This window comes from Delphinus delphis, chromosome 20 (assembly GCF_949987515.2).
Source record: "Delphinus delphis chromosome 20, mDelDel1.2, whole genome shotgun sequence".
NCBI classification, from domain to species: Eukaryota; Metazoa; Chordata; class Mammalia; order Artiodactyla; family Delphinidae; genus Delphinus; species Delphinus delphis.
In genome coordinates this window covers 30,938,744-30,965,267 of record NC_082702.1, presented here as the reverse complement: position 1 = coordinate 30,965,267, position 26,524 = coordinate 30,938,744, and the positions used below count along the sequence as shown (strand labels likewise).

Below are 26,524 nucleotides of genomic sequence, written 5' to 3'. Positions count from 1 at the left end.
TGAGCCCAGGTGGCACCATGTGCCACCTGCAGCTCTTCCTCAGCATAGGGCCGAGCTGAGGCCTGGGATGCTGCCCGGTGGGGCAGTTGACCACCGTCCCACGCCCAGGTCTGTACAGACTTGTTCCACCCCGTGTCCGTGGTACCTGAGATCACCCAGTGTCAATGTCGGGGAGATGAGAATGGCTGGGAATAAGTGGAGAGGGGAGACCATGCGCCCTGATCCCAGGCCTCAGAGAAAGCTGCTCAGGTGGCAGCCCCCAGGCTGCTGCAGCCCCGTCCCTGCCAACATCACATGAGAGACAGGCCCCTGGAGGCTTCGCTCAGCCCCGAGCCTCCCCCAGCCCCGCGCTCCTCTTGTGGCCAGGTGCTGGGAGTCCAGGGAGTTGGCAGCCAGCCTGGCCCCACTGTGCCTTCCCCCTCCTGTCTGCCAGGGCGGCCCGCTGGGACCTCTGCCTGGCCCAGCTGGTGCACAGCCGCAGGTGCCACTCTGCCTCACCTGTTTTTTGGTTAACCCGCGTATGCGTCACCCTTGTTTTTTACACCTTTCGCCATCCCACCTGCCTCACTGTAAATACTGCAGCATCAGCATGCTGACACTGGTCCCCAGGATGGGCACCAGCGGGCCCCTGGGGAGCTCCAGCCCCTTAGCAGCGGGACCAAGCAGAGCAGGCGATGGCAGCAAGAGAGTGTGCCAGCTCTCCAGACCCTACCCTCACAGAGACGTCAAAAGACCAGGGCTCTGGGCCCGGCGCTGCCCGGGGGTGGTCATCCAGCAACCAGGGGAAGCAATGCTGCGTGGTGCTGACAGAGCGTGTGCCCTGGAGGCAGGCAGCTGGGGCGCACATCCCAGTCTGCCCCCGCCACCAGCTGAGTGAGCTCGGGCTGGTCTCGTAACCCGTCTGAGCTGTGGTTTCTCCAATTATAGAAGGGGGGAAAACGATAATACTGGTGAACGTTAAATGAAATAAAGCCATTGGGAAGCTCTCACTAAATATAAGCTACTGCTGTTATCTCTTAGGACTCCTTGACCACCAGAGTTCTGAGCAGGTGTGTCTCTCTGTGTGTGTATCTGTGTGTCTCTGTGTGTCTTTGTGACTAAGTCATCAGCTCCTAGGCTCACAGGAGACCCCAGGGAGGCCGCAGCCCTAGGCTTGCTGGTCCTCTGGGCTGGTTGGCTCGGCCTACCCTGGCCCCTGACCCTAGAGGTCCCTCCTCAACCCCAACCCTGGCAGTCTTCCACCACTACTAGCCTTTGGCAAAAACTCATAATTCCTGATTTTCTACCTGAGACGTCTTGTCTGTAGCTCAAAGCCCCGCCTCTCAGCCCATGAGAAGGTCTGGTGTGAGTCAGTTCCACCTCATCAGCTGGCCCTCAACGTGTGCGGCTGGGGGCCTCCGTCTGCATGGTCCCCCTTGCTAACAAAGGGAGATAGGGAGCAGGGTCCTGCTAGAATTTCACATTAGTGTTGAGCTTTCCTTGTAGTTATTCTGCTGGGTGTCTTCTATTTAAATCACTTCATGCAGGGTTTCCGTTTACCATAAAGATACGAAGTTCGTAAGTACAAAGATGTGTCTAAGAAAAGTGATGGGTATCAGGTGGAACAGAACTTGGGCAGAAGTTAGAAGGTGTTCAAGGGTTAATGTTTGGGAAAGAATGATCTGGTCTAGTGGTTTTCAAACTTTTTGGCTTGAGAACACCTTTACACTACACATTATAATTTTTAAAAAATTACTGAGGACCCCAGTAAACATTTTGTTTATGTAGGTTATAGCTATCAATCTTTATTGCATTAGAAATTAAAAATAAGACAAATTTTTTCAGTATTTATTCATTTAAAAGTAACTATAATAAACCCATTACATATTAATACAAATAACATTTTTATGAAACTTAATCTCAATATATTGTCTAAAAATACTTCAGTAAGCAGAATATCGTTGTCTCACATTTTTACACATCTCTTTAATGTCGGGCTTAATGGAAGACAAGTGCGTTTCTCACACATGCATCTGTGTTTAGTTCATTGTGATGTGTTGTTAGGTCGGAGAGTCTGAATCACATTTGGCCCCACACAAACACATGGTAGAAAAGGGAGTATTTTACCAGCCTTTTCAAATAGTCCTTCTTTGAAATTCACTAAAATTATTTTATTTAGTTAGTTTTGGCTGCGTTGGGTCTTTGTTGCTGCGCGCGGGCTTTTCTCTAGTTGCGGTGAGCGGGGGCTACTCTTCGTTGCGGTGCACAGGCTTCTCATTGCAGTGGCTTCTCTTGTTGTGGAGCACGGGCCCTAGGGCTTCAGTAGTTGTGGTACATGGGCTCAGTAGTTGTGGCGCACAGGCTTAGTTGCTCCGCAGCATGTGGCATATTCCCGGATCCCGGACCAGGGCTTAAACCCATGTCCCCTGCATTGGCAGGTGGATTAACCACTTCGCCACCAGGGAAGTCCCAAGCAGTAGTTTGTGTTTTGTTTTTTTTTGTTTGTTTTTTTTTGTTTTTGCGTTTTGCGGACCTCTCACTGTTGTGGCCTCTCCCGTTGCGGAGCACAGGCTCCGGACACGCAGGCTCAGCAGGCTAGGCTCACGGGCCTAGCAGCTCCGCGGCATGTGGAATCTTCCCGGACCGGGGCACGAACCCGTGTCCCCTGCATCGGCAGGCGGACTCTCAACCACTGCGCCACCAGGGAAGCCCCCAAGCAGTAGTTTCTTAAAGGGTAGAATCTGAAACTATATCAGTGACCATTTCCTACTCTGTTACGTTAAAATCCATTGGTCTCTTCAACAAACAGTACGGGAACAACTGGACATCCACATGCAAAAACGTGAATCTGGACACAGACCTTATACTTTTCACAAAAGTTAACTCAAAGTGGATCACAGACCTAATGTAAAGTGTGAACGTATAAAACTCCTAGAAGATGATTTAGGAGGCAATCTAGATGGCCTCGGTTGTGACCATGACTCTTTAGATACAACACCAAAGGCACAGTCCATGAAAGAAAGAATTGATAAACTGGGCTTCATAAAAATTAAAAACTGTTATGTGAAAGACACTCTCAAGAGAATAAGAAGACCAGCCTTGGACTCGGACACAATATTTGCAAAAGAAAGGTTCAGTAAAGAACTGTTATCCAAAATATACAAAGAACACTTAAAATTCAACAGTAAGAAAGCAAACAATCTGATTTTAAGATGGGCCAAAAACCTTAACAGACACCTCATCAAAGAAGATACATGGATAGCCAACAAGCATATGAAAAGATGCTCCACATCACACGTCATCAGGGAAATGCAAATTAGAACGAGACACCAGTACACACCTTTGAGAATGGCCAAAACCTGGAACACTGACAACCCCAGATGCTGGTGAGGATGTGGAGCAACAGCAGCTCTCAGGCGTTGCTGATAGGATGCCAGCTGGTCCAGCCACTTTGGAAGAGTTTGGTGGTTTCTTACAAAACTAAACATACTCCTACCATACAATCCAGCAATCATGCTCCTTCATATTTACCCAAAAGACGTGAAAACTTATGTCCTCACAGATGTTTATAGCAGATTTATTCATAATTGTCAAAACTTAGAAGCAACCGAAAGGTCCTTCAGTAGGCCAATGGGTAAGTAAACTGGGCAACACCCAGACAGTGAAATATTATTCAGCATTAAAAAAAAAAATGAGTGATCAAGCCATGAAAAGACAAGGAGGAACCTTAAATGCATATCACTAAGTGAAAGAACCCAATCTTAAAAGGCTACGTACTATATGATTCCAAATATATGACCTTCTGGGAAAGGCAAAGCTATGGAGACAGTAAAAAGATCAGTGGTTGCCAGGGGCTGGGGGAGGGAGGGATGAATAGGCAGAGCACAGAGGATTTTTTAGGACAGTGAGAATACTCTGTATGATACCACAGTTATGGATGTATGTCATTATACATTTGTCTAAACCCGTGGAATGTACAACACCAAGAGTGAACCCAAAGGTTAGCTACAGACTTTAGGTGATTATAATGTGTCAATGTAGGTTCATCTTTGGTTTAAAAATAAATAAGGTGTACCATTCTGGTGAGTGATGTCAATAATGGGGGAGGCTCTGCATGCATGGGTCAGGGGTTTTATGGGAAACCTCTGTACTGTCCTCTCAGCTAAGTCTTCTTTTAAAAATCCATTGGTCTACTTTGCACTTTGAATGGGTCAACTGTGCATGATTCTTAACGTCATTTTGATCATTTGGAAAATACTGGTTCAAAGTTATGCACATCTTCCAAATGTTGACGTATTTCAGTGGAGAATGTGAAGAACTCACATTTGTTAACAACATCTATCTTATCAGAAAAGTCTTCAGATATTGGGAAGCTGTCAAGTTATGGTGTTAAATACAAATTTCCAGAATTCTGATTTTTTGCTTGAAAGTTGGAATGTTTTCATTTTGGTAACAAATTTGTTAGTTGCTTTCCTTGAAGTGATAGGCTCGCTTGGTCTTTTAGAAAATGTCTTCCAAAGACCAAGTCTGAATTACCATTGTTTGTCTGTCAGGCATTCTTTCAAGTAAAAGTGGTGTTGTGTGAAAAAAAAGGGACCATTTGGGCTGGCAGGGCAGTCTTACAAGTGCCTTCCCTCCAGAAAACCATCATCTGCGTTTGCCCCACACTTCGTGTTTTATCACACAGAATATGAAAAAGACGTGCGTGCAGGGTAGAGATTCTTTTTTTTTTTAAATAAATTTATTTTTTAGATTTATTTTTGGCGTTGGGTCTTCATTGCTGCACATGGGCTTTCTCTAGTTGCAGCAAACGGGGGCTACTCTTCGTTGCAGTGTGCGGTCTTCTCATTGCAGAGCGCGGGCTCTAGGCGTATGGGCTTCAGTAGTTGTGGCACGAGGGCTCAGTAGTTGTGGCTCGCGGGCTCTAGAGAGCAGGCTCAGTAGTTGTGGCCCATGGGCTTAGTTGCTCCGCAGCATGTGGGATCTTCCCAGACCGGGCTTGAACCCATGTCCCCTGCATCGGCGGGTGGATTCTTAACCACTGCGCCACCAGGGAGGTCCCTAGAGATTCTTTTAATTCATAATTTTGGCCACTTCCTCAAGGACATTCTTAAGTAGAACTGGCATTGGTTTTATTGTGACTGAACAGTGGCAGAGAACAGAATGGCAGCTGGTACAGTTAGGTGCCACTGCTTCCTGCGAAGGGACTGCGGTTTTGTCTCCCGTTGCTTTTGTACCATCAGTGCAGGCAGAGAAGCCAATAACATCGTTATAGAGTTAGGAAAACAGTTTTGATCTTGTGGACCCCTCAGAGACCCCCAGGGGTGTGCGGGCCATCCTTTGAGAATCACTGATCCAGCCAACCTCTTCCTTGTGCCTTTGAGGACAGAGACTCCGAAAACAGATGAGACTTGCCCAGGGTCGCAGGGTCAGTCAGGCAGAACGTGGACACCTGGTGCACTGCCCCAGGCTGTGTCCCTGAGGTCCAAGAAACAAGTGACACGCTCCTTTTCAAACAAAAACATCATCCAATCACTTTTTTTTTTTTTTTTTTTTTGTTTTTTGCGGTACGTGGGCCTCTCACTGTTGTGGCCTCTCCCGTTGCGGAGCATAGGCTCCGGATGCGCAGGCTCAGCAGCCATGGCTCATGGGCCCAGCCGCTCCACGGCATGTGGGATCTTCCCGGACCAGGGCACGAACCCGTGTCCCCTGCATCAGCAGGCGGACTCTCAACCACTGCGCCACCAGGGAAGCCCCCGGTCACTTTAATGGATGGTGCGGGAACTGATGTCTCCAGCGAGGAGACGAGGAGGGAAGGGGTGTCAGCGAATAAGCCCAAGGAGAGGCACCATCAGTCAAACCTGTCATCTCCCGAACCTGCCGGCCTCCCATCATGTACGTGCTGTTTCAGCTTCCATCTTTTCTCTTCCATATTGTGTCACTAATGTCTCCCAGCTGAGGCGGCTCTAATTAATCTATTCACCACCATCACTTTGTGTTCTGAAGAGAAGAGATTGTCCATTATCACTTTTCTTTCCCTTTGACTGAGCTCTGTGTGGGTAATTTCATTCTTCCGTTGTTCGTTTCTTAGAAATTTAGCCTATCCAATTTTAGTTCTTTCTCCCATCTCAGGACAATGAGCTCAGGGGAAAGGAGGCAGAGGATTTGGAAATTTCTGTCCCTTTCATCTTAAAGTTTATTTTGGACTGAATAGTGCCTGCCTGGTGGTTCAGCTGTCCTCCCCGGCGCCGTCTAGGAGAGCCTCCCAGGAGGTATAGACTGGTAGGTCTGGACCCAGCAAGGGGAGAAGGGCAACAAGAGAAAGTGGCACCACACGAGGCTGTTCCAGAGGGGTTGCTGATTGGGGTTTTAGGCAAGCATGCTTCCCCACTCCATCCTTGGGATCTGAAGCAATCGGAAGCCGTGGCGACATAAACACACCACTGCCCCAGAGGGCCCAGGACAGCTGCTGTCCTGCACCCCCCATCTCTGCCAGTTACCCACCTAGGACACCCCTCTGCACTCTCGCCGGCTATCGCTGGCTGGGGCACTGGCCTCCTCTGCAGGCCCTGCTCGCCCCCTTCTACACTGGCCTCAGCGTTTCCCGCCCCATACCCGACAGTCTCCCTACCCACCTCTGGCCCTGAAACCCCTGCCAGGGTGGTTTTAGGAGACACACGCAGTGGCTTCACCTATGAACAGCACAGCTGGGGAGAAGGCCAAAAGCCATGCCTCCTGAGAAGGGCCGGGGGCCTGAGAATGTCCCCAGACCCACACTCAGGGAGTGTTAGCATCTGCTCCGTAAGGCTCCATCCTGGAGCTGCCCACAGTGGGGCCCAGGCTGCTGCCAGCGCTCTCCCTGGGTTGGGGGTACACAGTTCGCACTGCACTCGGTCTGTGTGAGAGCTCCTGGACCATCTGTGCGGGCTGGGTACTGTTCTTCATTTAATGTCCGTGGGCTGTGTGGACCTCTGAGCCCACCATTGTCCAAAGGTCCTGTTGATAGCTGGAGGGGTGTCTGATGCCCTCCAGGATCCACTGCTTCCTGGCAAGGCCCTCGGCTTCCCCTTTAATTCCCCCGTGAGGGAAGAGCAGTCTCTGGACTGTGCCTGCCTTGTGGGCACAGCTGACCCACGACTGCCTGCTCCCAGTCATACCCCCCTCGCATCCCCCGTCCGCACCAGTTTCTCCTTGAGCTGTGGCCCTTACTTAGTGGCTGCCTCCTTGGAGGAGCCTTCCCGGACTCCACAGCTTGGTTGATGTGTCTGACGCCCTCACTGGACAGCAGGCTTGGGTGGGCAGTTTCCAGATCCTGCTGGCTGCCGTATCCCCGGCACCGAGCCCTGGGCTCAGCCAGCCTGTGGTGAGCAAACATTCGCTGGTCTAGCACTGGCTCCTTCTGCTTAACTTGGGCCAGGGCCAGGGGTGGGACCCACACCAATTACAGGGTCTGGCAGATGGTTTCTGAGTTGAAGCTTTTAGGTGTCGAGCGCTAGAACCAGTGAGCGCTGGAACCCGGGCCAAAGTCATCCCCACAACCCCCTGGTTCTTGAAGATACATAGCAAGCCTGAAGGAAAAGCTGCTTCTAAACAACTGGAAGATCCAATGGTTTTGAGACAGAAAAGGGTGTGATCCTTCAGAAAATGAGGTTCTTCAGAAAACCCAAGTCTTTCCCCCCCTCCTCAGGAGGCAGCCTGGGCTCAAAACAGAGAAGGTTTCCAGAAGGGCTTAGGACAAATCAATCCCTGAGGAATCCTCTGAACCCAGCTGGAGGTCTTAGGAGAGTCTTCCTTTTACAAGGCCCCAGGCTCCTGACAAAGATGGGACCATGGGACAGAGGGAGGGGACGTCAAGGGGGCAGTTGTCCCATGATGTGTTCAGGGCTGGGGAGATGCAGACAGTCTCTCCTTATGCCTAAATATTTCTCTTTCTGGCAAACGTGAAAGTTCCTAAGGTGGGGACCCCACTCGGTAGTGGGTATACTATGGATAAGTGAGTGAATGGGTGGGTGGCTACATAGATCAAAGAGGAGTGAAAGGAATGAAAAGGGTGCACAAATGAAGACTGAAGGGATGGGCAGACGCTGTGGAAGGATAGAAGGGAGGTGCAGGGATGGGCAGGTGGTTGTGGGAGTGAGTTGGTTGATGGATGAACAAGGGTGGCTGATGGGTGATGATGTAATGGGTGGGTGGACGCCTGATGTTGGATGGGTAGGTACCCTAGATAGGGGGTGAGGGATGTGTGGATGGATGGCTTGAGAAGGGACGGCACAGCTGAAAGGAGGCAAGATTAGAAATAGCACCCAACCCTTGGTTCTGCTGTAGCATCTTTCTGGAGAGCCAGGAAGGTTCCCTTCGCTAAGGCAAGTGGTAGGCCTGTGAGGTGCCCCCCTCTCCCCCTAGAGACCCTGTGCCTGACAGTGAGCTCTAGGCACAGGCCTTGTGAAGTACTCCTAAGTCCAAGTGAAGAAAGAGCCCCAAGCATGCCCAGCCCTGAACTGCTAAGTGCCTGTAGTGCCTCAAGTTTTGCCACTGACAAAAAAACCCTCCTAGCTGTCTAAAATACCCTGGGGACCACCACTTCCACTGAGAGTCACAGTTAGGGAGCCATGTGCCAGCCCAGGCCAGGGAATCATGGGTGAGTGAGGGGGCCCCTCTCTCCCCCACTTCCCCCAGCGGCAGATGGGAAGGGAGGGTCACTCCCTTGCACGTGCAAGAGAGAATGTGACTGCCGCATTTTCTCAGATGCAGGGCCCTGGGTAGCATGTACGAAGTGCCCAGAATGTGCACGCTGCCATTCTCCATCTGCTGACCTTGCAGTACTCAGGCTGGGCCTCCAACATCGGGAGTCTGTTTGTCTCTTTCCCAAGGCAGCTGTGCCCACTGGGCCTGGCCTGCCTGGTCTGTTGGGTTGGGCTTGTCCAGCTTGCCCTCTTTCTCCTGTTGGCCTGTGCACTCCTGCCCCCTGGTGGGAGCTGCGGCTACCGCAGTGCACACGGCAGGGCTGGGCAGAATGGAGACTTCCCTGCAGGTAGAGGGCTGGTGTGTGTGTGTCTGTGTATGTGTGTGTGTGTGTGTGTGTACATGCACACAGTCACACCTTACTTGGTCTAAAAGATGAGAGAAGGAGGAAAACTCTGAAAGATCCAAAGCAGCTCTTCAAACAGAAACGGTTATAATTACTATGATTATTGTTATCAAGATTATCATGCTTACCTGAGAAATCTTGTACGAAGTGGGCTTATTTTATGTCAGCTTGTTGTTTGTGTCCCAGAGACCTCACCTTTGCTTATAGTAACTAGCATTTGTGGGGCTCTTTATGTTGCAGAGCTGTGTCACGTCGATTTAGCCTCTCTCATCTGCACAAACAACCCTGTGAGGTGGGAACTAATAAGAGAGCAGAGGCTCAGAGAGGTTAAGTGGTCTGTCCAAGGTCACAAAGCTAAAAAAAAGCTGCAGAGCCAGGATTTGAACCTGGGTCACCTGACTGAAAGTTCCTATTCGCTTCCCCACCATATCCTTTGCGTTTCCTCTCTAGAGAGAGAAAAGGCTCTCTCTCAAACTTTAGTTCCAAGCCCCTTTGCTCAGAGGAGAGGGGAAGAGTTTTGCAGACCCAAGTGTTTAACATGCACTTGGCAGTCCCAGCTTCAGATGATGAATACACCAGGGCACTTGCAAGGCCCTGCAGTGCCTGGCGTATGTGCAGAGATGTGTGGTATTCATTGCCAGTGGCTCAGCCAGGCCAATGCCAGCTTCCCTGTGTCACCACTCATCCCACCACCACCCCTGGTGTGGCACAGCACAGGCTGGCACCTGCTGCGTCTCTGAGAATGGTGACCAGGAGACACTGGGCAAGAGAAGCTGGTGCAGGGGGGCTCTCTGTGGCCCAGAGTGGGCAGGCGGGAAGGGGCCTGTGGGCCATGGAAGCCCACACCCCTCCTCATAGTATGGGTTCCGGCTCTCAGGACCAGCTGGCTGACTAGAGATAGCTTTCTGGAAGTAGAACCCCTCACCCCTGGACACCAGCAGGCAGCCCCACTGACAGGCCCCTGGATCGCAGGTGCTGCTTCCCAACACACTCATGGCCAGTCCCCACTAGTCCATGTCCCCGTGGCAGGGGGCCCTGGGCTGCATGTCACAGCGAGGGACCCCTGTGTACTGTCAGTTCACGGGGGCAGCTGCTCCCATCACCACCCTGGGCACCCTGCTCCCCAGCGTTGGCCCAGGGCAGCCCACTTCTGGGAGGTACCCTGTGCTGAGCTCTCCACCCCACCAAATGCTGGAGATGCCCCCATCTCCGTGTGCCGCTTCCTCTCCCTGCCCACCCCTTTCTCCAGATGCTCATGGGTAGGGTTTCTGTGGGGTTCTCTAGTGTTGCGGGGCTTTCCAAAAGTATCTCACCTCTTTCTAGAGCAGCTTCAGGACATCTACATGTCACTGTTAAGATGTCATTTAACCAGAAAGGTAACACTGGCTCCAGTGAAAAGAAATGTTAACGCTGATTTTAAATCATTGATATGGTGAGAAGAATCCTGCAGGTGTCCCTGAGAGTCATAACCTCTCTGGAGCCTCCTGATCCAAAACCCATAAGAATGGCATCTTGTATGACAGTCTGTAGGTCCATCCGCATCTTACAGAGTGAAGTAAGTCAGAAAGAGAAAAGCAAATATCGTATATTAATGCATATGTGTGGAACCTAGAAAAATGGTACAGATGAACCGGTTTGCAAGGCAGAAATAGAGACACAGACACAAAAATAGAGGCAAACGTATGGACACCCAGGGGGGAAAGCTGGGTGGTGGTGGTGGTGGGATGAACTGGGAGATTGGGATTGACATGTATACACTAATATGTATAAAATAGATAACTAATGAGAACCTGCTGTATAAAAAATAAATAAAACAACAAAAAAATGGCATCTTGCCTGTGGTTCACATTCAGAAATGCAGGCTCCCAGCATGTCCTTAAATGTCTCACCCCTTCCCACGCCCCCACCCCTAGGCATCCCGAGGGCAGGCAGATTGGCCTCCTCTTCTCTTTCTGGTCTCCGGGGAGCTGGGGAGCTGGGGCGGCAGCACGGCCCGCCCTCAGGTCCTCCCTGTGCTAGTGCTCTGTTTGCTCACACGACAGCTCTATGAAGAGAATGATGATACTGTCACCCCATTTTTCAGGGTAGGATGCTGAGCCCAGAGACGTTAAGGCCCTGCTCAAGCCAGGACCCCAGTTCTGGGTGGTGCCTTGAGCCTGTGGCCGGAGCCCCTAGAAAGCCGCATGGAGCAGGACTGTAGCCCCGAGGCAGGGGTGACCAAAGGGTGCTGTCGGGAAAGGAGTGAGTCTTGGCGGGGGGTGGCATGGGAACTGGACGTTACAGCACGGGCAGCCCCAGCCCATAGAGAATGGCGGCCGGGGAGGGGTGGGCATACTGGGTACTTTGTAAGTGCCAGACCCAAGCCACCCAGGCCCGTGCGTCTGAGGAAGGGCAGCGGTCACGTTCTCTGTCACGTGCAGGGAGCGCCCCTCCCTTGCTCTCTGCCGCTGGGGGCAGTGCGAGAAGACGGGGCCCACTTCCCTAGCCCCGGGCTGGCAGATGGCTCCCTAACTGACCCTCAGTGGAAACGGTGCCCCGCAGGGGCATGTTAGACATTTGTGAGGTGTCTGTGGCAGTGGCAGTAATTGGGGCACTACAGGCACTTAGTGGCTGGGGGCCAGGCATGCTGGTGTGTGACAGCGGCACACAGTGACGAATGTCCTGCACCCACTCAGCCCAACCGTGCAGGGCCCTGCCGGGCACGGTGTCAGTGAACAGCCTCCCTCAGCTCCTTGCAGGACTGTCTCCAGAAGCCCACCAGATGGCCTCTAGTGTCCAATACGTGGCCAGTGCCCACAGGGCATCTTAGTGCCCCCCACACAGGAAACATAGCGCAGCACATGGGCGCGGCCGTGTGCCCAGGGCATGGACGTGTGCCCAGGCATGACAGGAAGAGGGGAGGGGAGTCCGATGCCAGAGGAACTGTGTCGGCCGCAGTAACGGGTTGGGTCTGCCTGGAGGAGGTAAGCCTGGTATTGGCCTCGGCACACCAGGCAGTGTATTGTCAGGACTCTTCAGGGTGCACGTGCAAAAATAAACCAAGTCTTTAACTAGGTTAAGAAAAAGTCAGAGGATTGATTGAGGTAGCTGGAAAGCCAGAGGTATGTGTGGCCGCAGGCACAGCTGGACCCAGGTGTTTTGACATGTTATGGGGACCCGGCGTGCCTCCCTCTCTCAGCTCTGCCTCAGTGATGGCTCCACACTCAGGTGGGCCCTTCCTTTGAGGGTCTCTCTCTCCTAATAGTTTATACAGGTGTCCTGGAGCTGGTAGGGTTAGTCTCATTTGACAAATTTGGATTCTTTGTCCACCCCAGACTGTTCACTAAGGCCAGCAGGATGGACCGGCCAGGGCCAGACCCTGTGTCCACGCTGGAGCCGAGGGACAGAGGAAGTCCCACCCAAACTGCTCAGACTGAGTCGGGGGAAAGAGTGCTTTCCTTCAGGGAAGCAGAGGTTCTGGTGCCCCAAAAGGAGGGAATGGAAGCCCCAAAAGGAGGGGGGCAGCCATCCAGCAGAAAAGGATGGGGCAGATCAGAGGGGATGGGCCGTTCGCTGCCACCTTGAAGCTGGTCACTGCCCCGGCATCCTCCACTGAGTAACACTGCACAGGTCAGACGTAGTGGGTCTGCCCCGGTACATGCGTTGCTTTGTCACGCCTCATGCTGCCGGGACAGCTGGGCATGCTCTGACCAGCAAGAGGTGGCAGCGCCATGGGGGCTGTAGCAGAGGGCAAGGTGCTGGAAAATGCCTCCCCCCACCCCGCCACTGGCCCAGGATGGGACCTGGACAGGAAGGTCAGGCCCAGTGTGAGCCGCATCCCCCAGGGCCCCAAAGGCAGGAAGACAAAGGGACAAGGCCCCCCTCTGGCTCTATTAATTGCTTGTTAAGCTTGACCCCCACAGGGCTGGCCCAGCCAGACAGCTGCCACTGTCCTCCAGGGTGCATCGGCAAGGCCCCTTCCTCCCGCCATGCCTGACCCTTCCTACCTTCCTCCTTACCCATCTCCCCAACCTTTGATCAGGGGGCTGGGCTGGACACCAGTGTCTGAGATGCAAGTCCAGGGCTGTTGGCTGGAGCACAGTAGAGGTTAACCTTGGGTCCAGGCTCTCCCATTTACTAGCTGTGTGACCTTGAGCAAGTTACCTCACCTCTGAGCCTCAGTCTCCCCATCTGTTAAACAGGATGGCTACCGGGCAGAGCTGCTGTCATGGTTGAACGAGACACAGTGCTGTTGAAATGGACAAGATGAGAGGAGTTGGGAGATAGAGAGGGTGGAGTGAGAAATCGAGGCTGTGCCTGACAGTAAAATGCCAAGGACCCATTCATCTCACAAATGCTGCTGAGCACCAACAGCTATGTACAGAGCGTTGTGAAGTGGGGGTGCCGTGAAAAGCCAGGAGGTTATCCCTGCCCTGAGGAACAGGCACACACAGCACCGGCTGTGACTGGAGTGGTTGGTGTGCGTGGGGGCAGACTCTGCCTGGGGCGTGGAGGAGGGCTTCCCTGAGGCAGTGACACTTGAGATGGGGAAGAGCCAGGGGAAGGATGATCTGGACGGTGGAGCACCCTGAGGTGAGGTGACCCTGGCTACCTGGGGAACAGAAGGAAAGGCTGTGTGCTTGGAGGCCCAGGAAAGGGGAAAGGTGGGAGGTTAGGACCGAGAGGTAGGCAGGGGCTTTGGAGGCCAAGGTAAGGAGTTTGGAATTTAGGGATAATGGGAAGCTATTGAAAGAGTTTAAACAGGGAGAGTTATTGTGTCCATTAGGATCAGGTTTGACTGTGAATATCCGAGACCTAGAAAATAGTGATTTAAATGAGGTATAAGTTTAATTTCAATGTAAAAAAAAAAAGTCGTCAAGGACCTGACTGTTTTTAGATCACCCGTCCACTGTCCCTAGGGTGTAGACCTTGTCTTCATGATCCAAGTTGGCTGCTAGAGTTCCAGCCATCACAGGCTTCAGGAAGGAGGAAGTGAGAGAAAAAGGGTGCATCTTCCCTTTACAAAGACTTCTCCAGAGACCTCACTACACTTTGGCTTACCTCCCCATGGGTAGGACGGGTCACATGGTCACATCTCTGCCACAAGCAAAATTAGGAAAAGAAGTCTTTAAGTCGGATATCAGTGTGCCCAGTTAAAAAAATGGTGGGTTCTTTCTCTACGGTCTCCTGCTGGTTGCTATGTGGCAGACAGACTGAAGAGAAGCAAGAGGGAGGCAAAGACCCCTTGGGAGGGGGCTCGGGGCAGCCAGGGAAAGATGGTGGTGGCTCAGACTCAGGGCTGTGCAGGAGGAGATGGGGAGAAGTGGACATTGGGAGGGAGGTGGCAAGATCAAGGATGACTCCTAGTCTTTGAGTCTGAGCAGTTGGGCCGATGGTTGTGGCGTGCACTGAGCTGGGGAAGATGGGAGAGAAACAGAAGGGCAGACAGGTGTCGCCAGCACAGGACCTTGCCCCACCCCCGCCTCTGCCACACCTGGGTGAGGAGATGGAGCTGGGAGGACAGCGCCAGGCCAGCCTTCCCCAAACCATGCACTGCATCCCACTGGAGTGGGAGTCCCAAGATTCCAGACCACACACAGAGGAGCACGAAGTGGCTTTGTGGAGGCCCATGGTTTCTACACCACACCCTTGAGTGGCCTGGCTGAGGCACAGTGCGGCTCTAGGTGGGAGGGTGTCTCTCCCCCAGCAGGAAGTCTTGCCCTACCCATCCCTCAGGTCCCGACTCCCTTCTCACAGATCAGGCAGGAACCTGGAAGGAGGGGTCCACAGGAGGAAGTCTGGGAAACTGGCCCGGTTTGTCACAGTCATCCCACAGGTGGGAAAGCAGGCTGAGATTTCCCGAGGTCACGCAGGCACACAGGAGCAGCATCAGCACATAGGCCCTGACTCACAGGCCTGTTTTTAGCCCCAGGTGGAGGCACCAACCCTGCTCACCCACGCCTGCATCCCTGAGTCACCGCCTGCCTAAGGCACCCAACGCCTCAGTCCCAGGGCCAGCTTTGCAGGTGGCTGCCCCCAGGGGAGGCTGCGGTGCTGAAGAAACTCATCTCCTAGACGGACGGGGACCCACGCTCTCCTGGTGGGCAGCCCTCCCTGTCAGCTGAGGGTGACTTTGGGAATCCGAGGGCTGATGTCTTCGGGACAACTAGTCCCTAGGGAGCTAGGTCCGGGCCAGCATCATGGGCATGGCCTGCTGGCCTCCAGGCCAGTTGTGGCTTCCTTCCCAGGGCCGGCAGGCAGAAGGGGACACAGTGCCAGCGTTTTCCCATTGACCTTGTGCAGTAGACAGGCTCTGAGACATAAGTAGCTACTTAGCCAGACAGCTTGATTCCGGAAGTCTCCACAGAAGGCTTTGGCCCCACGTACCTTGGTGCAGAATGTTTTGTTGGCTACAAGTCTTCCAGGCGTTGACCTTGTCTCCTTCGTGTCTCTCCCACCGCGAAGGACACCTGCAGATTTCCAGCACCTCCGCTCGCTTCCTGAGCCGCGTGCGGCAGGCTGGGGAGCCTGGGTCTCTGGCTTACTTGGAGGGCGGCAGGGTTGAAAGGGCTCGAGAGTGGAGCAGTGGTCTAGTAACGATTACCGTGCCCTTGAGTAAAGGACCCTCTGTTGCTTCCCCTCTCCCTGACCAGGCCTAGGGCTGAGCCCTTGTCCCGGTGCCCTAGCAGGTGCCCGGCCGGGGCTTCTGTCCCCACCGAGGCCTCAAAGCCGCCGTCCATGTCTCCTCACAGGCCGATGCCAAGATGGTGTGTGATGTGGTGAGTCGAATGGAAGACACGGAGCCCTTCTCTCCAGAGCTGCTCTCTGCCATGGTGCGACTCTGGGGCGACTCAGGGATCCAGGAGTGCTTCAACAGGTCCCGGGAGTATCAGCTCAACGACTCCGCCAAATAGTGAGTGTCCCAGGCAGGCGGGAGGCCGAGAGTGGGGCAGCAGTGCGGGCGTGGAAGGGCTGGGGTCAGTGGGGCAAGGAGGCGCCCTTGCTGAGGTGGGAACCGCTGTGAGGTGTTCTGCCTCGGGCGTCAGGAAGGAAGGAGAAGGGGCTTCTCCTCCTGCCTCCGGGATGAGAAGGAGGCCAGGGAGGTGGGGGGCACAAGCCGACAACAGGGCTCCCAGAGGCCCAGGGGCCATCACCTGCTTGCTCTGGAGGGGGCCTGGCCCTCCAGAAGGAAGATTGTCAGTGTAGCAGTGTTTTTGCCCCTGGAGAACCCTTGACCCCATAAGTACAAATCAAGGGCAACATAGAAAATAACTTACATGGTGCCCTTTTGTCTTCTTTTTGAGAAAATAATACCCTTTCCATTCCTCTATCTTTAAAATTAAAAATAAGGAATATGTAACCCATCAGATAAGTAAAATAAATAATCAAACATACACTTTAATACTGTGTTATAACTAATAAGGGGAAGAAAAGGACAGAGGAGAGAGAGGGGCCCGGTGGGGCAGGCGAGGAGAGGGGGTGAAGCAGCTGAAAGCCAGAGAGGGCTGGAGGGGTAGGAGAGGGGAAGGCAGAGGGAGTGACAGGGGATCACAGGACTGCCTGCTGCAGCCTTGTCACTCTGGGCGTCTGGAAGTTTACATGCCCTTGGCCCCTAGATCGGGGTCTCCAGGCCTCTGGGGATGATCTGTGGTGGTCGGGGACACGCCTTCTGTTTTGAAGACATTGTCCCTGCACTCCAGCTTTCAGGAAACGCACCCACTTTTACAGTCTCATGTCCAGGTTTTCAGTGGGAGCCTCTGGGCTTAAACCCCACTATCTTAGGACACCTGTGCTCCGACACTGATCTGCTCAGCTTCCTCACCAGCGCTTCTCATCTGGGGCCACTTTGCCCCCAGGGGACATTGGCAATGTTTGGAGGCATTTTCGATGGTCCTGACTAGGGTGGTGCTACAGATGTCTAGTGGGGTAGAGGCCAGGGATGCTGCTGACTTCCTACAGACACACTGTACAGTCCTTCATAGCAAAGAATTACCTGACCCAAAATGTCAGTATCGCCAAGATTAAGAAACGCTGGTCTCCACGGTGCCGATGTAGCGGAGGCTAACTCCAAGAAAACAGCGCTCACTAGTGGATGCTGGGACATTGCCATTGGCTGTGACGAGAGCTAACAAGCCAGGGACTTGTCTTCCCATCTCTGCACACCTAGATTGTCCACGGGGCAGGTGCCTGGGTCCCGTGAGTCCCAGGTGGTAGCGACGCAGGCCCCAGCCACTGATGAGCCCCCAGGACACCTTGGTGGACCAGGGGTGCGAGCCCAAAGGTTCAAGTCCACACCTCTCTCTGTACACTCAGGTCACAGACCTCAACCCAGGTCGCCCCCTCAACGCACAGCCATTCAGGCCTGGAGAGAGTCCCCCCCTTCGTCTCCCCCTCTGTGCCCACTGCTCTGCCCAAGTCCAGGCCCTTCCCATCTCCCCACCACCCTCAGGGGCTCCTCAGGGCATCAAATCGTGACCCCCACTTAAATTGTTACCACTTAACTAATTATAATTTGAACCCATGGCAAAAAAATTTTAAAACAATACAGAAAGGTATAAAATTGATAGTGAATTCTCTTCCCAGGCCTGTTCCCCTCCTGCTGTTAACTGTCTCCATTTACTTGTCCAGAAAAACCTGACCCTCCAACTAGAAATAGTATTTAATGACCTCCAGCTGTGAAAGCTGAGGGAGTCAGACCTTCCTTTGCTGTTCCCCACTTCCACCACCAGTTTTTTGCTAGTTTTACAGGATTATTTTTAGTTCTTCTGGTGGTTACCTTTATAACTTGAAATGAAGGACTTGAGTCAGTACTTGTCAACTCCCCCCCAGCTAAGCTGAGGAGACCCACCCTCCTCTCTCTGTCGTCTCTGGGACGGGACTCCGAGGCGGGCAAGGGCGGGACCCACAGGCAGTCAGGTTCGGAAGGACCTTAAACACTTTCTGGTCTAGGGTTGCTTTGCTGTTGTAGTTTCAGCTGCTAAATCTCGTCTTCTGACAAGAGATGAGGCCCAAAATGTGAAACAGTTCAACGTAGATTTGTTGTGACAGAAAGGAGAGGCCCAGTAGGGCTGTCGCCTGGCACAGTTCCGGGGGGCACCAGTCACATCCTAGACTGTGTGAGTGTCTCTCCAAGGCCCAGAGCCTCAGTCACCACATGTCCCCTTCCAGCCCTGGGGAGCTGGCCCGTCCTCTCATGTTACTGGTGAGGCTCCAGGGCTCTCGGGGAGACAGGGCACCCGGGTCTCTCTGTGTCATGAGCCGGGGGCGGGTGAACACGGCTGGCCCTCCCCTTTCCCTTCTGAATGATGGCTCTGAGACAGGTCCTAGAAACCCAGAAACCTGAGCACATCCCAGCAGGAGCTGTAAGACGTAGTTCTGTGGTTTGGTAGGATTATTTTTTCCCAGACTGAGGTCCCCACTAAAGGTCAGCGCTGGCTGGCAAAGCGTCCTCTCCTTCCCTCCTCTCGGGTCTTCCTGCCCCCCTCCCCATCTGCTCTCCTTAAGCCGCAGAGCCATCACTCCAACGCTCTTCTGGTCAGAGCCTTCCAGAGTGAAATTCCAAGTCCTTACAGTGACCTCAGGGGCCTACGTGCTGTGTCCCCCTCACCTCCATCACCCCTCCAGTCTCGCCGCTACCTGCGCCTGCCCCGTGTTCAGCCTCCCCACCACCTCCCGTCCAGCGCCTGCAGCCTGGGCTCCTCCTCCACTGAGGTCGTGGCCTCTGTGCCCTCTGGTCCTGCTGCTGCGGCATGAGAGGCTCATCCCCTCACCTCCTCAGTCTGCACTCGAATGTCATCCTGCTCGACAAGCCTTCCCCAGTCACCTGATATCAAATCGCCGCCCCCAGCCAGCCTCCCCACTTACTGGTAGCCTGATTCTTTCCTCCTGGCACTTATCACCTCCTGACATGTTGCACAGCTTACTCATCTGTTATTTACCTCACACACACACACACACCCCCACCCCCAGGAACACACACACACACAGGAACACAGGCTCCGGGGAACCCAGGACAGTCGGCAGACAGTACACACAGCAGGTGCACGGTCCACTGTGCTCACCCTACCCCCGCCATGGCCTCCTCCCTGCGTGAGGCTCAGCCAGCACCGAGAGACAGAGGGCCAGGTTGTCTGTCTAAAGGAGGTTCCCCAGCTGGGATGGGGGCCAAGACCAGAGGCTCCCAGCCCTGGTCTCCAGCTGGAGACGACAGGAGGAGGCTCGATTTGAAACCAACACAGCTTCTAAGCAGAGGCAGTGGGAGCGTGGGGAGGGGCATGCACAGAGGGATTGGGAGGATTGGGAAGGGCGGGAAGGGGCCCTCCAGGCTGAGATCAGAGACTGCCCAGATGCCCACAGGCCTGGAGAGGAGGCTCTGCAGCAGCCAGAGCTTTCAGGTCTGCTCTGCTGCCTCTGCCTCTCTCCTTCCACAGGGGAGAGCAGGCCTGCAGGCCAGTTTAAGAGCACGGGCCTTGGAGTCAGGCAGACCTGCGCTCGCGTCCCAGCAGTGTCCTCTTTCTAAGAGTGTGGCTTCAAGCTTGCCTTCCCTGAGCCTGGGAACACACCGTCGGCTTTATTTCCTTAGGGAGAACTCTCACAAGGATTTGAGGCAGCCTGGGTTATTGGTTTACCAAGGGACACCCTCCTCGGTGAAGGCGTCTACCCTTCCCAGCCCTGTGGACATCCACAAGCTGGGGAGTCAGCCCCCCAGAGGGTCCCAGGGCAGGTGCCAATAAAGCACAGCCCCTCCACGCGCAGCCTGGGACCCCACGTCATGCCATGACTCAGGCCCTCAGGGCCGCTTCCCGTGGGCTGTGTGTGGGGCTCTCCCCACACAGGGATGGGTAGCCCGGCTGGCCCTTTGGGTCCTTGAATCTTCCTGCCAGCCTGACCGAGCTCCCCCCTTTCTGGTTTCCTGGATCCCAACCTGGCTTGGGGTTCAAACCTAGCCCATACCGACCCCTAAAGCCCTTCCCAGTGCGTGGCCTGGGCGGGCGAAGTGCAGAGGCCTGGTCTGTCTACAGAGCAAGTGTTGGTGTGGGAGGGGCTCTGAGGCCAAAGACCTGGGTCCCAGCAAGGCCCCACCCCTGCCTGGCTGTGTGACCTCTGAGCCTCCCAGGAGCACCATATGGGACGATACGATGGCCCCCTTGATAAACCCTAAGGAACATGGAAGAGGCAGGCGGAGGTTCAGAGGGCCTCTGGGAAGCACCATAGGGAACCGTTAAGTGGTGGAATCCCAATGCCTGGCTCACAGCTGGGTGAGGCACTCACCTTCATTAGAAAACCTCAGTTTTCTAATCTGTGAAATAGTACATCTAACTCAGGAAATTAAGGATGAAACATGATGATGCGTATAAAGACTAGAACCTAACTGTTGCCTATTATTATTTTAAGATGAAGAAACGACAAACACTATTATAAACACGTTAGTCTCATTTAAAGATTTGGCCTTGTCTGAGTGTGCCTGGAGCCGTGTGCGTAGCCGTCGGTCTGAGCCAGAGGCTCTGAGCGTGTGCGGCGGGGACGTGAGCTTCTCTTTCTCAGCTGCCCCCCCCGCCAACACCTGGCCCTGGACGGCGTGGAGCCATCATTCCACAGCCCCAGTCAGGACTGGCTCTCGGGGAGGGCGGTGCCCAGTACCTGGTCTATGGTCCCCTGTGTGTTGCCATCCCCAGCTACCTGGACAGCCTGGATCGGATCGGGGCTGCCGACTACCAGCCCACCGAGCAGGACATCCTCCGAACCAGGGTCAAAACCACTGGCATCGTAGAAACCCACTTCACATTCAAGAACCTCCACTTCAGGTGAGGCCCAGGGAGGCTCCCGAGCCCTGGCGAGGGTGCCAAGAGATGGGCAAAGCCTGCCTCTCGGCCTTGCCTCGTCTGGAGCACCCAGATGTCGCCCTGCCTCGGGGAGCGTTCGAGTTGGGACAGGCAGTTAGATACGAGAAGGGGCCTATCTGTGTACCTCTCTTGCACCAAGTTCGGGGGCTGGGGTGAGCGGGGAGGCTTCCTGGAAGAGGGGTCCTAGAGTGGGGCTCTGAGGAACAGGGAAGATTTAAGCGGACAAGGGAGGGGAGTCCTGTCCCTGGGTGATTTCGGAGGAGGAGGAGGAGGAGGAGGGGGATCACCTAGGTGGCCCCTTGGAGGCCACCTTGTGAGAGGGGTGGGGAATAAGGTGGGTGAACCCAAGTGACATGTGTGCAACCCCAGGACCCATGTCATCTCAGAGCTGGAGAGGGTTTGGAGATCAGCTGACCCACCCTCTCCGGGTACTCTTGGGGAAACCGAGGCCTGGGAGGAGTAAGGCGGTCCCCAAGCACAGAACACAGCTCAAGTCCAGGGGCCTGAGCGCCTCAGAACAGGCCCTGCTGGAGGGCTGTGGCGCCACCTGGGGCAGCCTCCAGGCACTGAGGCCTGGGAGCCGCCGTCCTGCCCCTCCCTGCCTCCATGTGTGGTTTCCAGGTGTCAGGTAGAACAGGAGGAGTGGCCTGTGTAAGGCCGCTTCTTGGCCCCCTGCCCACCCTGGGAGGGCTGGACTCCAGGACCGCTGGCCAGCCCACGGCCCAGCCCCTGCCCGCTCTCACTGAGACAGAGGGCGTTGAAGTTCTGTCTCTATCTCCGCAGGGCCGCACAAGCCTCACTGGGCACACGGACCCCTAGGCCTCCCCTGAACCTGGGGAGCACAGTGATGGGCACAGAGGCCCCACAAGGTGCCTCTTGCCCCCTACTCCCTCCAGTCTCTCCCCCCTCAGCCCTCGGGGGCAGAGGGTGCGGGGCTGGGCTCGGGGCTGCCCGGCCTGCAGAGTCTGAGCATAAGCGCTATGGAGGGGCCGCAGAGACCATCAGCCTGTGCCCAGCATTTCAGATGGGGAAGCAGGATCCAAGGGAGGTGGTGATGGGACGAGTACAAGGCCTGTGTCCTTGTTCCAGGCCCACTCTGGGCTCTGCCTGCGGTTACTCTCCTCTGTCGGGAGGTCAGGGCCCAGCCCACCCCGGCAGCTGTGTGCCAGCAGACCTCCCAGGCCTAGGAGGCAGTGGACCTTCATTCAGGGCGTTAGGTGTGAGGTTGACCTCTTCCTTCCAGGAACCAAGCCGCACCTGCCACAGTCAACCCCCACAGCCCTCCTGCCCCCTGGGGGATGGTGTCTGAGAGGGGGAGAGGGAGGGGAGGCACAGAGCAGAGGCTTTGTCTGCAGACAGACCTGGGTCTCACCCCACCTCTACCACACCAACTCCTGCCGGGACCCTGGGCACTTAACCCCTTGGTGCCTCACTGTCCCTCCATGTAGCAGGTGACGATCCCTGCCTCCCTCCTTCCCTCCTGGGCTGCTCTGGAGTTTTCACAGCCCACAGACGTGAACAGACACGCTCAGAAAGCCAGGGACAGGATGTGCGTGTTACCCTGAGAGGACCTCGCAGAGGTGTTTCTCGGGAACCTTGCAAAGGCGTTAGTAAAAGTCCTGAGATGCAAGGGCAGGTCTTCGAGTCTCTGTGGGAGCACAGCCCAGTCATGGGGCAGAAGCAGTGACGGCCACCCTGCCCCAGGGACGCGGCAGTCAGCCCTGAGCACCCGGAGTGAGGCTCCTTGGGAGGCTCGTTGCGTGTACAGCCCCCTCCACCCCGCCGCCTGCTTGACCAGTGTCCGCACAGCGGCCGGGGCCCCACCACCCACCACGTCCAGCTTCCCTGTCTCCCCTGCAGGCTGTTCGACGTCGGGGGCCAACGATCTGAACGCAAGAAGTGGATTCACTGCTTCGAGGACGTCACGGCCATCATCTTCTGCGTCGCGCTTAGCGGCTATGACCAGGTGCTCCACGAAGACGAGACCACGGTGAGTGGCCCTGGGCCGCCTGGCCTCATGGACCAAGGCAGCTCTCAGGTGGGGCTGGCTGCGGTGGCCGGGGGTTCCGTTGTCGGCCAGGCCATGTCCGGGCTCCCTCTTCTGACTTCGTTGCGGGGTAAACGCCTCGTGATGCCAATGCAGCAAAGGCAGCCACAGGCCGCCCTGCTCAGAGGCTGCATGCAGACTGGTGACAAACGTCTCTGCGGACTCTGGGTCTCGGGCAGTACGTGCCTCTTTAATGAATTCAGCAGAGTCACAGAGGCCGTCAGGCCAGAACCAAATTAAGCAAATCCTAAACGAAATCTGGGTGCAGTCGAGCAAGAATGTACGTAAGACAGAAATAGCAGTTCTTAGCCCTCACGGCCCTCCCTGAGCAGTGGACGGGGCTGGTAGCCGGAAGGGCAACGGGACGTGGCATGTAGACGAGTGACAGCGGTGGCGCGGGCCGCTCCCCTGGAGGACGCCAGACCAGGTTCCCGCCTCCCGTCAATGCGTCTTCAGTCTGGGGCCTCAGAGAACTGCCAGGCTGGCTTCAGAGGGGGGCCCTCACCTGGAGAGGGCGTGGCCTTTCTCTGGGCCTGGGCTGGGCCTGGGCCTGGTTTGCTGCGGAATTCAGGCAACACCCTCTCTGCCTCGGTTACTGTCTGCTGTCTAAGGGGTGTAACCGTAGTACCTGCCTGGTGGGGCGTTGGCAATGGAGTGAGAATCCGCGAGAAGTACTTGGAACCGTTTCTGGCACAGCAGCGCCGAGCGGGTGGTCGTGTTATCACTGGGGATTGTGCTGAGCTGGGGGCCCACTGAGCTGCCCGTGGAGAGGTGGGCCTGCTGCAGAGCCTGCAGGGAAAGCCGAGCACTGGCCCGGCACACCACGGGTTCTCCGGAGACAAGCGCCTGCCGCGGTAGGGCTCCTGGGCTGTGGGGTCACACCTTTGGCGATCATTAGCTCCTGCTGTGTGAAGCAGGCACAGAGCCCTGGCACTGAGGGTTTGGGGCTGGGCTCATCACGGTGGGCCTTGAGCAAGGCCTGTCTTCTCTCTGGGTCTGTCTCCTCATCAGTCCTGCCTGCTGGTCCCTTGGGACTGCTGCGAACATCTGCTGAGCTTTGGGGTGCAGTGCTGTGGGGAGGAGGAGCCGCCATCCTGCGGGACTTATGCAACAATGAGGCCGTGGGAAGATTGGGGCCAGGGCCGCTGGCCGGGTGGGTGATCCGGACTCGCGCCACGTGCTGGCTTGTGCCTCTTGCCCTTTCTCCTTCAGTCCCAGGTACACTCCTGAGTTAGGCATCAGCAAAGCCCCCCAAGCCCTGCCTTGTTCCAGGGCGAGTCTCTGGGGCCCCAGCTGTGCAGTTCCTTCTGGTAACGCCGTAATCATTCTCAGTGGCCTCAGCTGGCTGTGGCGTCTAAGATCACCAGACCTGGACCCACTGACCACCCCAAAGCCCCAAAGGTCGGCTCCTGCTGCCCCCACAAGGCACCCGCGTGCAGGGACTGCCCCAGCACGTCTCTCACTGGTCCGTTGTTGACTCTGCTTTTGGACCCACTGTTCACAGTCCACTTGGCCACTCACGTGGTCTGAGATCCAGGTGGCTCATCTTTTCTTCCTGCAGCGCCTGGGAGTGGGAAGCAGGGCTGGTGCAGTGAGCAAAGAGCTGATCCTGCCGTGGGTTTCAAACAAACTGAAGCACTGGGGTGTCGAGGGCCCCAGGCCTCTCCCTGGGGACCCGCTCAGCTCAATCCCAAGTCCCAGGCCCATCAGCCCTGGGGCAGGGGGCTCGCACTCACCTCTGGAGCACAAGGCAGAGCAGAGGGACGTCTGGGCGGGTCTGGCAGCCACGGGGTCCCAAGCTCCATGGCCCTCGGGTCTCCAGTAAACACGGGCAGGTGCCAAGCCTCACCCTCGGATGGCCTCTCTGGTCTGCTCGCCCAGGCAGCCCTCGCTCCGGAGCAGGGCCTGTCCTGGGGCACCTTCCTTCTCGCCTTCCTGCCTTTACTGTCTCTCTCCCACCTCCCTCCTTCTCCCCCATTTCCCCGCCCTTCTTCACAAGGGCTGGAGCAGAGGACCTTGGGGAAGCAACAGCACGTGGGGCCACAGCCAGGAGCAGGCTCTTCCTGGGGCTCTGTCCACCCAGGAAAGACCAGCAGCCCCTCCAGGGCACGGGAGTTGGCTTTACCACTTAACAAGAGCCCACAAAGGCAGCTCATTGCCACGGTGACAGCAAGAACAGCGCCGTAGAGCTGAGCAAAACGCCTGTGTGTCCAGGGCCAGGTGGCAGCGTTGGGCAGCTGGGGGTCTGGGCGGATGTGGCCCGCGGTCTAGCCCCGCCCCCTCCCGCCGGTGAGTGTGGCAGCTGCTCCACCTGCTCCTCTGTAAAATGGAGCCCGTGGCAGAGCAGCCTCTGGGCGGCTGTGAGGACCAGCAGGCTCGGAGCTGCAAGAGTGCCTGCCCTCAGGACTCTCCACTCAGCAGGCGGCAGCTGTGGGATGGCTCTGTCCAGGCACACGGCTCAAGGACAAGCTATGGGACGAGGACGCTCTGCCCCCGCGAGGCAAGAGCTCCACCCTGCTGACCAGTCCTTGGTCCTCCACCTTCCTCTCCGGTCGGCCCTGCTCCTCCCTCCCAAGCCTGGGGTAAAAATTGGGACTGCCTGAGAGAAAGGTGTCTGGAGGCTCCTGGAGCTCAGCCAGGACCCCTGGGGCTAGTGGCTGCCCGCCCACCGGCCGGCCACCCTGCCCACTGTGGCCCAGACCCCAGCGGCCCCGGGCCTCACCTGCCACAACTTCTCAGCGCCAGTGCCGTCACCGCCACCTGCAGGGCCTTAACTTGCCAAACCAAGGCCAAAACCATGAGCAGATTCTGAGACGCTCCAAGTCGGGCAGGTATGAAGCGCCTCCTTCCAGTTGACACCATCAGCTAAGAGTTGAAAGCAGCAGGTTCTCAGGGCACCGCCGGGTGACTTTGCTGTGAAGCCTGCCCCCCACTCCCGCGTCCACACTCCTCACCAGCCACTGGGCTTAGGCTGGTCTTCCCCACCCTCGCCTTCCATCTCCAGCCACGCAGTCCACAGCCCCAGGGTGGCCGTGGCCTCCAGAGCCTGCACAGGGGCCTCCGGAGGGACCGGCTTCGACTTCCTGGCCCGAGACCGGTTGAACCAATTTTGTTTTTTGCTTTTTTTTTCTCTTTCTTTCTCTCATGTTTTCTGCTGGGTTTTTATCTTCCTCTCTGTTTTCGTCTGTTTTGCTGGCTTTCATCTTGGGGTTCTTCTGGCCCCTCTACCAGGAAACCAGCCTCAAAAGCAGCTCATCCAGAGCCGCCCCACGGCCCAGCTAACCCACCCAGTCTCCAACCACACCAAGGCCACAGCAAGATCACTCCCCCGACGCTGTCCCCCTGGTGTCTGCTTCCAACTCTGGATTAATTTGAGGATCTCTTGGTCCTCGGTTAATGTTTCCCAACTGAATGCGTGCACCCTCCCACCCCTGCTGGCGAAACCAAATGAGACCCCAGTAGAGAAATCTGCATGCCCGAGGTCCCGTGTGGACGTGTGGATGGTGGCGTGGCCCCTGCCCCCGCGTGCATGGTGCATGTCCTCTCCATGGGCTAGAGTCCCTCTGGTGACCCCACTGCCCTGGCCCG

At 55.8% G+C, this 26,524-nt stretch overlaps 1 protein-coding gene across 4 annotated transcripts in view; it reads left to right on the top strand.

The window, feature by feature from the left end:
* GNAO1 (G protein subunit alpha o1) overlaps positions 1-26,524 on the top strand; it is a 167,082-nt gene that overhangs the window by 125,893 nt on the left and 14,665 nt on the right. For all 4 annotated transcript variants that reach the window (XM_059999616.1, XM_059999617.1, XM_059999615.1 and 1 more), the window contains 3 exons: positions 15,799-15,959; positions 20,722-20,850; positions 22,750-22,879. In XM_059999616.1, the coding sequence (XP_059855599.1) occupies positions 15,799-15,959; positions 20,722-20,850; positions 22,750-22,879 (420 nt within the window). The remainder of the gene's footprint in view (positions 1-15,798; positions 15,960-20,721; positions 20,851-22,749; positions 22,880-26,524) is intronic.